The sequence below is a fragment of the Talaromyces amestolkiae genome (assembly GCF_001896365.1).
Source record: "Talaromyces amestolkiae strain CIB chromosome Unknown scaffold10.1, whole genome shotgun sequence".
Taxonomy (NCBI): domain Eukaryota; kingdom Fungi; phylum Ascomycota; class Eurotiomycetes; order Eurotiales; family Trichocomaceae; genus Talaromyces; species Talaromyces amestolkiae.
Genome location: NW_024468046.1, coordinates 68963 through 82355, shown reverse-complemented (window position 1 = coordinate 82355; position 13393 = coordinate 68963). Strand labels below are relative to the sequence as shown.

The 13393-nt window shown below is 46.5% G+C and overlaps 5 protein-coding genes across 5 annotated transcripts; 3 read left to right on the top strand and 2 right to left on the bottom strand.

The window, feature by feature from the left end:
• Nucleotides 1–65: 65 nt before the first annotated feature.
• BHQ10_005509 (uncharacterized protein) lies at nt 66–2529 on the top strand (the record flags this gene model as incomplete). The annotated part of the gene is made up of 4 exons (XM_040877993.1): nt 66–270; nt 329–496; nt 543–1810; nt 1867–2529. 4 exons carry the CDS (start codon nt 66–68, stop codon nt 2527–2529), a joined length of 2304 nt encoding a protein of 767 aa, XP_040734013.1.
• Nucleotides 2530–4436: 1907 nt separating this feature from the next.
• On the bottom strand, nt 4437–5159 carry BHQ10_005508 (uncharacterized protein; the record flags this gene model as incomplete). The annotated part of the gene is made up of 3 exons (XM_040877992.1): nt 4437–4583; nt 4642–4709; nt 4763–5159. 3 exons carry the CDS (start codon nt 5157–5159, stop codon nt 4437–4439), a joined length of 612 nt encoding a protein of 203 aa, XP_040734012.1.
• Nucleotides 5160–5436: 277 nt separating this feature from the next.
• On the top strand, nt 5437–6896 carry BHQ10_005507 (uncharacterized protein; the record flags this gene model as incomplete). The annotated part of the gene is made up of 2 exons (XM_040877991.1): nt 5437–5624; nt 5681–6896. 2 exons carry the CDS (start codon nt 5437–5439, stop codon nt 6894–6896), a joined length of 1404 nt encoding a protein of 467 aa, XP_040734011.1.
• A 185-nt stretch (nt 6897–7081) lies between these two features.
• BHQ10_005506 (uncharacterized protein) lies at nt 7082–8507 on the bottom strand (the record flags this gene model as incomplete). The annotated part of the gene is made up of 2 exons (XM_040877990.1): nt 7082–7647; nt 7703–8507. 2 exons carry the CDS (start codon nt 8505–8507, stop codon nt 7082–7084), a joined length of 1371 nt encoding a protein of 456 aa, XP_040734010.1.
• A 2332-nt stretch (nt 8508–10839) lies between these two features.
• Nucleotides 10840–13170, top strand: BHQ10_005505 (uncharacterized protein; the record flags this gene model as incomplete). Its single annotated transcript, XM_040877989.1, has 9 exons — nt 10840–10926; nt 11016–11186; nt 11249–11485; nt 11546–11670; nt 11721–11791; nt 11841–12120; nt 12174–12349; nt 12399–12849; nt 12903–13170. The coding sequence occupies 9 exons, from the start codon at nt 10840–10842 to the stop codon at nt 13168–13170; spliced, it is 1866 nt and encodes a 621-aa protein (XP_040734009.1).
• Between the last annotated feature and the right edge of the window lie 223 nt (nt 13171–13393).

Genomic DNA, 13393 nt, shown 5'->3' with positions numbered 1-13393 from the left:
TTTGACAGATAAGATAGGCTTGATCGGGAAGATATCCCTCCCCTCTTTTCTATCCTTACGACAAAATGGCCATCAAAGAAGTCGCGCCAGAAATTGAGCAGGAGAGTCCTGATGTCTCTCAACATGGTAAATCAGAAGTCACGGAGGCCATATTTGACTCTGCTAGCGACAAAGTCAAAAGCATCAACGAAAAGACCGGCGAGGTGTCGGTAGAATCCCCTCAAGACGAGGATACCGAATACGTTAAAGGGCATCCGGTTATTCGCAATGGTACATTCCACCTCTACATGCATATTCTTTTATTCCAGCTAACGCCGGGCTATTGCAGGCCTTGATGTCTCCAAATACATCGTGTCACTGCGCGACGATGGGGATCCTGCGTTTACATTCCGGTCCTTTGTGCTAGGCTCCGCCTTCACTGCGCTTTCAAGTGTTATCACAATGCTCTACGTTTTCAAACCTTACCAAGCGCAGGTTTCTTTTACTTTTCTTCAACGTGAGTCAATCAGAGTCTCCTATTCATTCAACTGCTAATCTTACAGTCCTCGTCTTCATATTTGGCCAGGCATGGGCACTCTTCACTCCTCGCCCGGAAAGATTCAAGTGGAAATGGCTACAGGCCACGCTTCGCTTCCTCAATTTTGGACAGACGTTTGGGATCAAAGAACATGTGGTCTCCGCCTTGATCGCCTCGTCTGGTAATAACGGTCTCGCCGGAGTGGAGGTCTATGCTGTTGAGAGACTGTTCTATAACACGGGCGTGACGGCGACCACTGCTGTCTTGGGTACTTTCTCCATCTCACTGGTAGGATTCGTATTGGCTGGTGTGCTGCGCCCCCTGATCGTTTATCCGGCCGAGATGGTATACTGGTCGACTTTGCCTCAAGTGGTGCTTTTTCAGAATTTGCACTTCGATGTCCGCGCGAATAGGGGTCGGTTGGTCAAGTTTGGCTGGGCTCTTGCGGCTTCCGCGATCTGGGAGTTTTTTCCTTCATACATCGTGACCTGGTTTTCGGGTATCTCGATCTTCTGTCTGGCCTCCATGCATGCCCCGACGCATACCCGGACCATCTTCTCCAAAGTCTTTGGAGGGGCTTCCTCTAACGAAGGCTTGGGCATCCTGAATTTTAGTCTCGATTGGCAATACATTCAGAGCACCTACCTGTCATTGCCCTTGAAGCAACAGTTTAATTCGTGGATCGGCTACATTATATTTTATATCGCCATGCTCGCCCTCTACTACGGAAATGCCTGGGATGCCCTGAGTTTCCCGTTCATGTCTACTTCTCTGTTTCTGGCAAACGGTACGCAATACGATACCGACTCTATAATGAACAGTCAAGGTACAATCGATTTTGACAAGGTCGACGAGGTGGGGTTGCCATACATGACTGCCACCACTGTCTGGGGTTTCTTGACTCAGAGCTTGGCCATCGGTGCACTGATCTCTCATGTCCTCATTTTCTACAGTAAGGACATGTGGCTGGCCTGGAAACAGGCACGTACCAGGACCCAACCAGACCCGCACTATCAAGGAATGCTCAAGTACAAAGAAGTTCCCATGTGGTGGTATTATGGACTTTTTGTTTTGGCGTTCTTTGCCGGGTTGATCGTCAACATCAAAGGTCAGACTACGCAACCGGTGTGGGAGTATATCGTGGCTCTCATCCTAGGTGCATTCATTGCCCCTTTCTCCTGTATTCTCTATGGGCTGTACGGAACTGGTGTAGGCACGAATCTCATTTCCAAAATGATTGCAGGCGCGTTGCACCCTGGACGTCCTCTCGCCAACCTTTACTTTGCAAGCTGGGTAAGTTATCAACTCTCAGTATACTTGTGATATAGCGCCCTACTAACATATTCCAGTCCCATCAAGTCATTCTATTGGCTGTCAACCTGGCCAACTGGCTCAAAGTAGGCCAATATACTAAGATTCCTCCTCGGGTCATGTTTATCACTCAGGTATATGGCACCCTGCTAGGAGCAGGCTTGAACTATGCCGTCATGACGACAATCGTCAGCAATCAACGAGAAATCCTCCTCGATCCCATCGGAAACAACATCTGGAGCGGCTCATATGTGCAGAGTCTAAACTCTAACGCAATCACATGGGCACTAGCTAAGGAAATGTATGGAATCCACGGACAATACCTCATCGTTCCCTTGGGTCTAGTCATCGGTCTCGCTTTTCCCGCTTTGCATTGGGGAGTGATCAAGGTATTCCCACGAGTCGCCAAATGGGAAATCAACACAGCCGTGATATTGACTTATGCTGGTTTGATCTACTACGGCAACACATCATGGATCTGGTCGTCGATTGTGGTTGGCATCTTCTCTCAGGTCTGGCTTCGGCGTCGTCTGCCTCGGATTTATAACAAGTACAATTATCTTATTGGAGCTGCGTTGGATGGTGGTTCTCAGCTTATTATTTTTATACTGTCGTTTGCAGTCTTTGGTGCGAGCGGTAACGAGGTCCCCTTTCCGACCTGGTGGGGAAATCCTTCTGGGAATCCAGACCATTGTCTGTAGGTCGATCTCTGGGAATGCATGAGACAATTGGGTCATACTTTGATTGTAGGCATGGGACAGTCATCGTGCTAATATCAGTGTCTATATTTGTATCGGTTCCTTGTAGTATAACATGACCAGTGTGTCTCCCACTGATAGTAGCGAATGCCATTTGTAGGTTGATCATTCACTATCTGGCATCAATTGAGGGATTAAATAGACCGAAATATACATCGAAAACGTCAAATCCGCCAACTTCATATCGAGACACGTCTAATTGCTTGTGACATGGTTGACGGATCCCATGTGTTTCTCGGGTTTTAGCCTATAGTGCATCTTTCTTGAGTGACCTTTTTTCTTGCGCTTCCGCGCATCTGCTGCAATAAGGCGAATCTCGCCGTATTTCCCTGGAAAGGCTGCTTTGAGTTGAGCCTGTGCTTCTGCTTCTAGATTTCTGACTAGCTCCCCTTGGTGTTTCCTCAACCTCACACAGATTGATGGTTCGTGGTGAAATTCGTAAAACTTTTGCGAGATTGCGAGATTGCGAGATTGGCCATCTTGGCCGCCACCGATAAACAAACACCTTGCTTTCGTCCCTTGGTCTGTCTGAACTGGGCTCCACTAGAGTACATGAAGTACTAAGGATGGTTGACGAATATAATAATACGGATCACACTGTCCTTGTCAAGCTCCCGCCAAAGCTCCGTATCTGTATATTCTCCCCAAACTCTCTGTGCTGCAAGCTTCAAAAGCTTCTTCATCCTGATGCACACTTCTTTGCCCCAACACACCTCTATCTTTGCAGCCATAGCTCTCCTCATAGAAAGCAAGAAATCATCGTGAACAGTGAGATTATCATCATGATAAAATGTCGAGACAAGCTCACGGCATCCATCATGATCATACTCGCTTACTATATCATACCATACTAGATCATCTAGTATGAGTGCTGCTTTTCGGCCTAGTTGGTTGTTCCAAAATAAAATAGCCGAACATCCTCTGACAAATCACGGCGCGCAATGTGATCAAAGATAAACGAATTCTCTAACGAGAATCCAGCTTTGCTGATTTGACATATCGAAAGATTTGAGAAATCGTACACCTTTTGACCAGAAGGGTCGCTGGTGTCGAAAGGTGGGTTATTGAGATGACATGCTATCGGGGCATGAATCGGTCCAGAGACACCCCCAATACTGCTTGCTCGCGGTCATCGACGATCTTGAAATTGGTGACTGTAGGAGTTTTCCAAATTAGCCATCGAATAGGAGGATGAACTAGAAAATGATCCTTACTAGAGACATCTTAACTCTCTAGCTCGATAATCAGTTCCTCAAGCTGCCTAAGTGTCTTCAAATCTTCAGTCGTAAGATTACTTCTAGCCAGAGATGACTGAAGAGGTGATATGAACGCTCAACTGATGGTTCCATCTCCGTATGTTGCGCAGACAGCTTCAAATAAGAGTTGTATAGAGCGTAGCCAGCTTTTAATGATGCCTGGAGTTGGTGAAATGGAAATTTGGCTAGAGTGATGCATTTATGTAGAAATATGAGGGGCTTCGGAGCTCGCGCACCATCTAGTTGGTCGGTAAAAACCGTAGACTCTTCGGTCCTGCAGCCAATAGATGCTCTCAGGTTGCCCAATTACCTGGACTAAACCATCAATTTCACCGCAAGTGCACAAATATTGCTAGGCTTAACGTGGCAAATAAGGCTCAAAGTGTGACTCAGCCCCAGACAAAGACTATGATTGTATGAATGCTTCAAGATAAATTTCTAGATTGGAAACGGCATTGTTGTCATGATTACATTAAAACTCAATACCAGACCGCCTCACCGGTGAAGAGAAAAGGAAGGGTATGAATAAACCTAAAACGCCGATTGAAATACATCAATAAAAGAGACAAACGTTCACAAGTTGCATTTGCATCATCATGAAAGCAATTCGTCGACATATGCGCGCTCAGCAACAGGGGCTTTGCGGTCCTTCAGTAGAACGGCAAGAACCTCAATTGGCGGCTCGAGGTCGAGCATATGTGCTCGCCGCCAGCGCTTGATGCGGGAGATTCCGATGCAGGGCTGGTACTTGACGTTAGCATCCATTACAAGCCGCAAGTTGGGCAGAGAGATCACTTACGCCGTATTGACTTGACAAGTCAAAATGTCGTAGAATCTTCTCGTCAGTGTCAAGACCGTTTTGATGCACTACATTGATCAGTAAACTATGCTGTACTCTTGACTGCTTGGTAGGGATTTACCTCTTGGCGCCTTCCTGCTCTTCTCCTCTTCACTCCAGTACCGCCTAATCTGTACCTCACTAATCTTCAACGCCTTCTTATCTTCATCCGTCTGAGGCTGACTTAGCTCCTCTCTTACTTGTTCTCGAATCGCTAGTTCTGCGACATGCGGCTTCGACGATTCTGCTGATGACGTAACGGGTACTTGTTCTGGTAACGCAGTATCGGGCTCAGGTGCTGGGGAAGCAGATGCAGGCGATGTTCTCTTGGCTGCGAGTTCCTGGACCACGGAGTCGATATTCTTGATTTGTTTGCCTGGTAAGGTGGTTGAGGGCTTGGTGACTCGGGATTGTGTACCAAAGGAGAGCTTGGACTGCTGGCTGGGAGCAGTCCGTCCAGTTGAGCGGCGGGGAGGCATTTTATCTGCTGTTGTGATAGAATTAGATGTCGGCAAGACTTAGGTAGGGAACGATGTTCGTCAATGGAGTGGTCCGAGATGAGGTTGAGGTTGAAAAGGCGATGTCATTCGTTGCGCAGGCAACCGGTGGGCTGGTCCACAACGAGTTAGCGTGTCGGACGCGTTCGCGCCAAAGTCAATATAACTCTTTTGGGTACGGCTCGGAATCTCTAATCGACATCGGCGGAACCTAGTATGGACAACTACTTCAATCTCAATTACGTTCTCGCTAGGCAGAATGAACAATTTACGACCCGTTGAGCGGGCTCTCGCTACGCTGTTGCCCACTCACGAAAATGAAATGCCCCCTGAGCTGCTCGGCCTTGCGCAGTCTCTATTTGCGCAGTCTCGCAGCTTCTCGTCGAGCTTGAAGCCGGAGGAGGAGATTGCAAGACCTCATGCTTGCGCCGAGATAGCTTGTCGAAGGTATGCAATATTCTGATCCGATTCATCATCAATAATGCTGACTGAGATAACTACAGATTAGCACGGACGTTGAAACTCCCACCTCTGCTCGGCCATCCTCCATGTCCCCCGCGAGTATACAAGAAGCTATACACATTCCTCGAAAAATCAGTGGGAAGTACAACATCGAAGAATAAACCCGCCCCTCCGACACCTAACAAACCTTCTTCAACGCCCAAAAAAGCTGGTGGAAATGGTGCTACGGCTTCCCGGACACCGTCGAAGCAGCTTAATACGCCGTCCAAAAGCACGCCTCTAGGAAAGAGAACCCTCGACAATGACACAAACAAAACACCGTCACGAATGGCCTCGGTAAAACGTGCACGATTTACTAAAGAACCACTGCAGTTACTAGAGAATATCAGAGATGCGCCACAATTCGTCATGCCTTCTATTAGGACGGTGTGCAAAATCTTGTCAACGCCTGCGCCTCGAATGAGTCTATGGTCAAGACCGCCTATTTCACGGACATTGCCTCCACATATGTTTGCAGGTGTCTCTTCCATTCTTCATTTCATCTCGAAGATGACCGATAAGGAATTCGACGAACTGGATGAAGATGCTTCAGAGTTCGCCAACATTATACGCAATCCCGAGGAAGGGGAGAGCGACGACTACAAAGAAGTAGTGCTGGCCCTAATAGTAGCCGTCTACTTTCTAGTTCTCGCTCGCCGACGCAGTCTCCCTACCAACACACCAGCAAACAGCAAAGCACTTACAGCTACAGCCTCCGAAAATCCACATCCACCAATGTCCCCCGCCACCGAATCGCGCAAAATGGACAAAAAGACTTTTTCTGAAATGCGGCAAACAGCTTTATCGAGTCTGGGGTTGCCGGCGGCCGAGAAAAGACATGGCGAAGACGTGGATGCATGGATTGAGGTGATTCAGACTCTGAAATGGGCAAAGGGGCAGGAATGGTTTGATAACATCCCGTTGGCTGGGGAGAGGGAGGATGAGCTTGGAAATGGGCTTAATGATGATGACGATGAGGTTGACGGAGATGGGCATGATGGTAGTAAAGCTCAAGGCGGAAAGCGCCGAAAGACAAATATATTTTTGCATGCTGGAAAGGATGAAGAGGGGTTGTTGTTACCGGGTCTTGGGACAATGATGCAGGATCGAGTTGATTATTTGAGTGAGGATCGAAAGGAGGATTTTCTAGACTGGAAGGCGGATATATTGGAGAGGATTGGCAAGATGATGAAGACAGGGAAGAGAATAGTTGTCTAATTGAAATCTGATTTTTATAGATATTCATCTATGACTGTACATTGTTACTCTGTTCATGACCAAACGCCAGCGTGAATCAAACCCAATACAAACCATAAACCAAATGAAGCAAGCACTACCACCCACAGAATATATTGACTCTTGTCTAACATGCACAGTCCGTGTATATCTGTATCTGTATTTCTCTAATACCAAATACTCCTCGTCCGGTGGTGGGGAATAGTCTCCTGTCCGCCGTTCTCCAACTCTTTCATCGTATCGTATAAGAAAAAGTCGATCAAGATAGCGTTTATGCTGATTGTTTTCAGTCTTGGTGTACTTGATTTTGATGTTGCGGTGGTCTTCGGCTCCTCTGTCTTAGAAGTTTCTTGTGGCTCTTGGGCCACTTTTTCTGTGATTTCTTCTCCCTCTCCAATCGCCTGTAACTCTTGGATTGCGTCTTCTGTAGTCTCCTCTTCCTCTTCCTGTTCTTTAGTTACGGTTATTACTTCCGTAACGTCTTTAGCTTCCTTCTCGTCGATATTTACTTCAAACGTCGACGAGTTTCCAGTAGAATACACCATCTTCGTTTCCGGATGCGTACGTTCAATCTCCTGCCTTATCAATTCCACGCACCAAATCGAAGTGCCGCGAAGCTCCATTTCCCATTTTGAGCCTGATTTGATGAGTTGTCGACGCCGGATGTGGCTTTCCAAGGGCGGAGAGTATAGAAGGCATCCTAGTTGATGGAGCATTTGTGGGATTCGGTAGTCTAGGAACATTAGTTTTGAAAAAGAACTGTCGAGGATTAAAGGAAAGAAGCATACCGGCGAACATGGTGATTTTGTCTATGTCATTGAATTCTCCATACGACTCGCCATCAAAGCAAGCCCATAGATCAGCCACAAGGATCTGTGCACGTTTGTAGAACCGAACTGTGCGGCCATCAAAGACTCCTTCGTCTCGAAAGCATGGGAACTCATCTGCTAGGATATTCACGAGCGCTGCAGCAGACTGATTGGCATCGTAGATGCAGTTGATGAAACTGCCATCGAATTTCTCATCAAGAATCTGAGCTGCTTCTCGCATACAGTCGAATCGCTCTTTGAGCAACGGAATCTCCTCATCCGATGTAGAGCGAAAGACGTGCTGCAGCAAGTCTTCTGTAAACTCATCCTCATTAAGCCAGAACTCTGGGCTCGTAATCGGGATTCCATCATCCAAAGCTCTCTGCAACGCAGCCACCAAACTCCAATACCCCGTCCACTTGCGACCATGGTAATCAATCCCAAATCTCTTACTCTCCTCCTTCTCCTCCGACCAAAAACTAAAATTCAACAGATCCATCGTGAAGATAAAATCCACCGTGCTCTCATCCTTGGCCTTAGGATGTAACTCATGCTCAGACCATGTCGATGTAGAGTACTGCTTCTGCTGTATTTGTTGCCATATGGTCTCCGCAGCGGCTTTTGTTTGCCGCGGATCCAGAGCTACGTCAATGGAGTTGTCAAATATCCATCGAGCATTTTGGAGGACTTTTGTGTCAGGGGCTTCGTTGCCTTTCTTTTTGCCTAAGCCGAGGTGTTGGCGGAGGAGCTCTACGAGCTCGGGGTCAGCTTCGTTGTCTGACATTTCACTGTACTTTGTGCTCTACTTCTGGTGCTTTTTTCTTATGTTATTTGTGGTTGCTGCTCAATGCTGGTTTCGATTGTCGCCACAAAGTCTTTGATGGATATTGATATCGACAAGGTTGAAAGGATGAGTCAAGCAGCCATCTTCCGGGTCAGAGGCCACTAGCAACAAGACACATCCATGATTGTTGTTCAAAGGCGACAGTTCAAGTAATTTGCTTAGATTACGAGGATGTGAAGAAGTAATATCTCTTGTACCCCAAAATTGGTTGATGTTAGATTGTCGTGTGCCTGCCAGAAAATAAAATTATTTTGAATTATTACATAAGCATGGCTATGCATTTTGATTGGGTCATTCTATTCTCCCCTGCAGATATCATTGGATTGATCTATATCTTGCTTGCTGGGTAGAGACTGGGTCTAGGGCAAATACGAGTCTGTGTGATAAACCTACGATGAATACCATGGCTGATCTGGACCGTTACAGTCAAACAATCCATTTCAGTTATGACTGGTGTCTTTAGTGTTCCTCCAGGAAACATTGCAGAAATATATCATTTCAAGGCTACCTCAATACTCCAAAGCAAACGAGTCTAATATGAGTCGAATCAAATTGGTTTGACATGGACGCTGTAGTATTGACATATCAACTGGCTAGCTCGCCATCAAAACTGCAATTGTCGGCTAGGCTTATACACCTGGTTGTCCCAGGTAGTGGCAGGCAGTATGTCCTGATCATTGACGGGATCAAGCTGTGTATTGAGCAGACCTACACAAATAGTGGCGATATGCGGAGGTCCACCAGGCTCTTGCATTGTAGGCTACAGAAAGGTTGTCAAGTATTCATGAGACTGCGTAGTGATTTGGCATTTGTAGTGTTAAGTGTTGGATGTATGGCCCTAACCCCTACCCTAACCCTTACCCTAGAAACACCACTGTCCATACAAATTTGTATGATAAGCAATGCAACAATTACAACAACAATTTCATACTTATTCCTCTTCTTCTTTATTAAAAATCTTTTATTATTTTTACTTTCTCTGGCCAGTATCTAACCTGCTAACATAGAGTAGTGCTGTTGGTTGATACTGAGGCTATTGCTGTCCACGGCTGAACGGCATAATATTGGTTTAGATTGCTCTATTTTCCCAGCAATATAACAAGCCTTCTTAGTATAACGGTTAGTACGGAGGTCTCATATCACGTGATATGACTAGAAGTAGCACTTCTGGAGTCATCCTCAGATCGGAGTTCGATTCTCCGAGAGGGCATAGCTTTTTGTCTGATTCGTTTCGATTTTTAATCATTCCTCCCCCGTCTGTAAGAGGGTTTACAAGGGCGTAGTAGTACGGGTGTCAGATATTAGAGCAAGAAGCGTAGGTGTAGATATCATTCGCAACTATTTGTTGCTCTCTAGGAATTATGGCCCCTTTACGGCCTCGCTACGAAGTTTGCCGGCTGACTAACACATGACTAAGCCGAACCGAGGTCACGTGTGTTATGTGCTCCGGATACGGGAACACATCTGCAGCTCCATTCATTCCACCGCCTTACACCTTTTTTCTGTTCTTCGTTCTTATTATCTTTCCTTCTTACAGATAGAGCGTATTTATTAATTCAACCACTCCAACAAGCCTTCTTAGTATAACGGTTCAGTACGGAGGTCTCATATCACGTGATATGACTAGATGTCATACTTCTAGAGTCATCCTCAGATCGGAGTTCGATTCTCCGAGAGGGCATATAGCTTCTGTTCGTTTCAATTTTTTTCGTCCCCCCCCTTCTTTCTGTTCTTCATTTTGATTATCCTTCCTTCTTAGAGATAGAGAAATACGAAGAAGGTATCCATTCATTGAAGTAGCCCAGTCTATGGTAAAAGAAATATAAGATTCCGTTGTAGAGCGAAGCAAATCTGCCAAATGATAGAAGCATTGGATGTTGAGAGAGAGAAGATGTGAGGCAGTCTTTCGTCCCAATCGGGTTTAATGATTAGATCATCTGTCGCTGCGAACGAACTTCATCTTTTCTTGCCTCACTTCACATCCCTTTCTTTCCTGCCGGTACTTCTAATTTTTCTTCTTCATTCTCATCTCTCAATTTACGCGCCACCAGTCGACGGCCCTCAATTTATCCTTCCCACGGCTGCATCCGTTTACACTCATCTAAGCTTCGTATCGCAGGTGTGGAGAAGCTCTGCCGTCACTCAGTTCGCTACTTTTTCTCTACGCCTTCGTCTGTCTCAGTTTCTGTCGCTGGACTGTTCCATCTCTTCTACGATCGCTTGGAAATTTCTCTTCTAGGATGACAGTATTCGTCGTCCACCTTATCTAGCTATGGAGTCCAATACAAATGGTCGGCTACCGTCGCGAGACGCTTATCTCAAGCGTTCCCTAGGGACGTTGTCTCGTCGCATTCGCGAGGTGAGTTCCTACACAGCAATTGATTCCCTGCAAACAGTCTTAAAAAGATCTTGCTTAAGCTCTCTTATTCTGATCCATTTGACTCATAGTCTCGCGTGTTGCTCGTCGGCGCTGGCGGGATCGGTTGCGAGCTCCTCAAAAACCTACTACTCACTGGTTTCGGTGAAATCCACATCGTTGACCTCGATACCATTGATCTAAGCAACCTCAATCGCCAGTTTCTATTTCGCCACGAACATATCAAAAAGTCAAAGGCGTTGGTAAGCTTGTCGATCGTGAAGCACATCACATCGCGTGCACGTCTCGCTCACATTGCCTACAGGTAGCCAAAGACGTCGCCCAAAAGTTCCGCCCCGATTCAAAGCTGGAGGCGTATCATGCCAACATCAAGGACGCCCAGTTCAATGTCGACTGGTTTGCTACATTTAATGTCGTCTTCAACGCTCTTGATAATTTGGACGCTCGTCGCCATGTGAATCGGATGTGCCTCGCCGCGAACGTACCTTTGGTAGAAAGTGGAACAACAGGGTTTAATGGACAAGTTCAAGTCATCAAGAAGGTGCGATGAATCGTGTTTTATTATTCTATTTGGGTATACGGGCTGCTGACGAAGGAATAGTCTCGTACCGAGTGTTATGATTGCAACCCAAAAGAGGTCCCAAAATCATTCCCTGTCTGCACAATTCGAAGCACACCAAGCCAGCCCATACACTGCATCGTTTGGGCAAAGAGCTATCTTTTACCGTAAGTACTCGCTGTAATGACATTGGAGTTTACTGTGCTAAGCTCGGCAGTGAGCTTTTCGGTACTAGTGAAACCGACGGCGATGAAGACGGTTTCGATCATAGCGAGGATGCAGAGAATGGTACGTTGGATCAGTGTCTCGGATTAAAGCATCTACTAACCAGTTTTAGCGGAGGAGATTGAGAATTTACGCCGCGAAGCAAAGGCGCTGAAAGCAATTCGAGAATCCATGGGCTCAGAAGGATTTGCACGGAAAGTATTTGATAAGGTCTTTAAGAACGATATTGAACGCCTACGTGCTATGGAAGATATGTGGAAGACACGCAAACCCCCGACTGCCCTCAATTATGATTCGATATCAGAAAAAGCCAGCTCAGTCGAGGCCACTATTGCTCAGAACGACCAAAAAGTTTGGGCGCCAGAAGAGGACTTTGTAGTCTTCAAGGATAGGTAGAAGCACTATTTCGATGACGTTGATGATGAATAGACTAACATAACCATAGTCTGGATCGCTTGAGCAGTCGACTAAAGGAGCTCCAAGCAAACAAGTCTGGCAACATCGAGCCAATAATAACTTTCGACAAAGACGATGTCGATACTCTTGATTTCGTCGCGGCTAGCGCCAACCTGCGGTCTGTGATTTTTGGCATCGAGTCCAAGTCCAAGTTTGATATCAAGCGTACGCCTTCATTCATCTATAATACCAGGAGTATGACTAACAGAAGCAGAAATGGCTGGAAACATCATCCCCGCAATCGCCACAACGAATGCCATGACCGCTGGTCTTTGTGTTTTGCAAGCGTTCAAAGTCCTGAAGGATGACTACGATCATGCCAAGATGGTCTTCCTGGAGCGCTCTGGCGTCCGAGCCATCAACTCCGATAGTTTACGACCACCTAATCCGTTCTGTGCCGTCTGTTCTGTGGCGCAAGGGAAAATTGTAGTAGATCTAGAACGTGCAACATTGAACGACTTGGTTGAGGATATCGTCCGCGGCAAGCTGGGGTACTCTGAAGAATTCTCGATCAATACAGATGCTGGCATGATCTACGACCCGGACTTGGACGACAATCTGCCTAAGAAGCTTGTTGATCTGGGCGTACAGGCAGAGACTTTGCTGACCATCATTGACGAGGAAGATGACAGTCCTTTCGTCAACCTAGAACTGGTCGTGGGAAGGTGAGTAAATCCTCAATCCATTTTATCGATCCATTATGCTCATAGCATTTCAGTGCAAAAACAGGTGATGGCAAAGCAATCACTCTTGCTAGAGATATCGAGATTCCAAAGAAGCCCAAGCAAGCGCCCATTGAGGAACCTGCCATCGACGGTACTACAGTCACGAACGGAGTCATTGGCAAGAGAAAGCGTGCAGCAGACGAGACCGCTCTCAACGGCGAACCTGACGCAAAACGTCTTGCAGCTACCAATGGCACTGGCAACGAGCCTATCGTGCTTGATGATCCTGACACTGGCGCGATTCTGATTGACGACGACTAGACGATTCCCACACGACATTCCACGGCCGAGATTTGTGTTCTCTTTACTTTCTTTCTCCCTGTATAAAAGATTTCCCATTTGCTTTGATCATTATGGAGTTTTGGTTGTATTTGGGCTTGATACACCCCAAGGATTTGACATGTGCGCATGAAAGGAATGGACGGTCATGGCGCTGCGTGGTTTATTGATTCGGAGGAAGGACTTGATTAGATAGACAGATAGA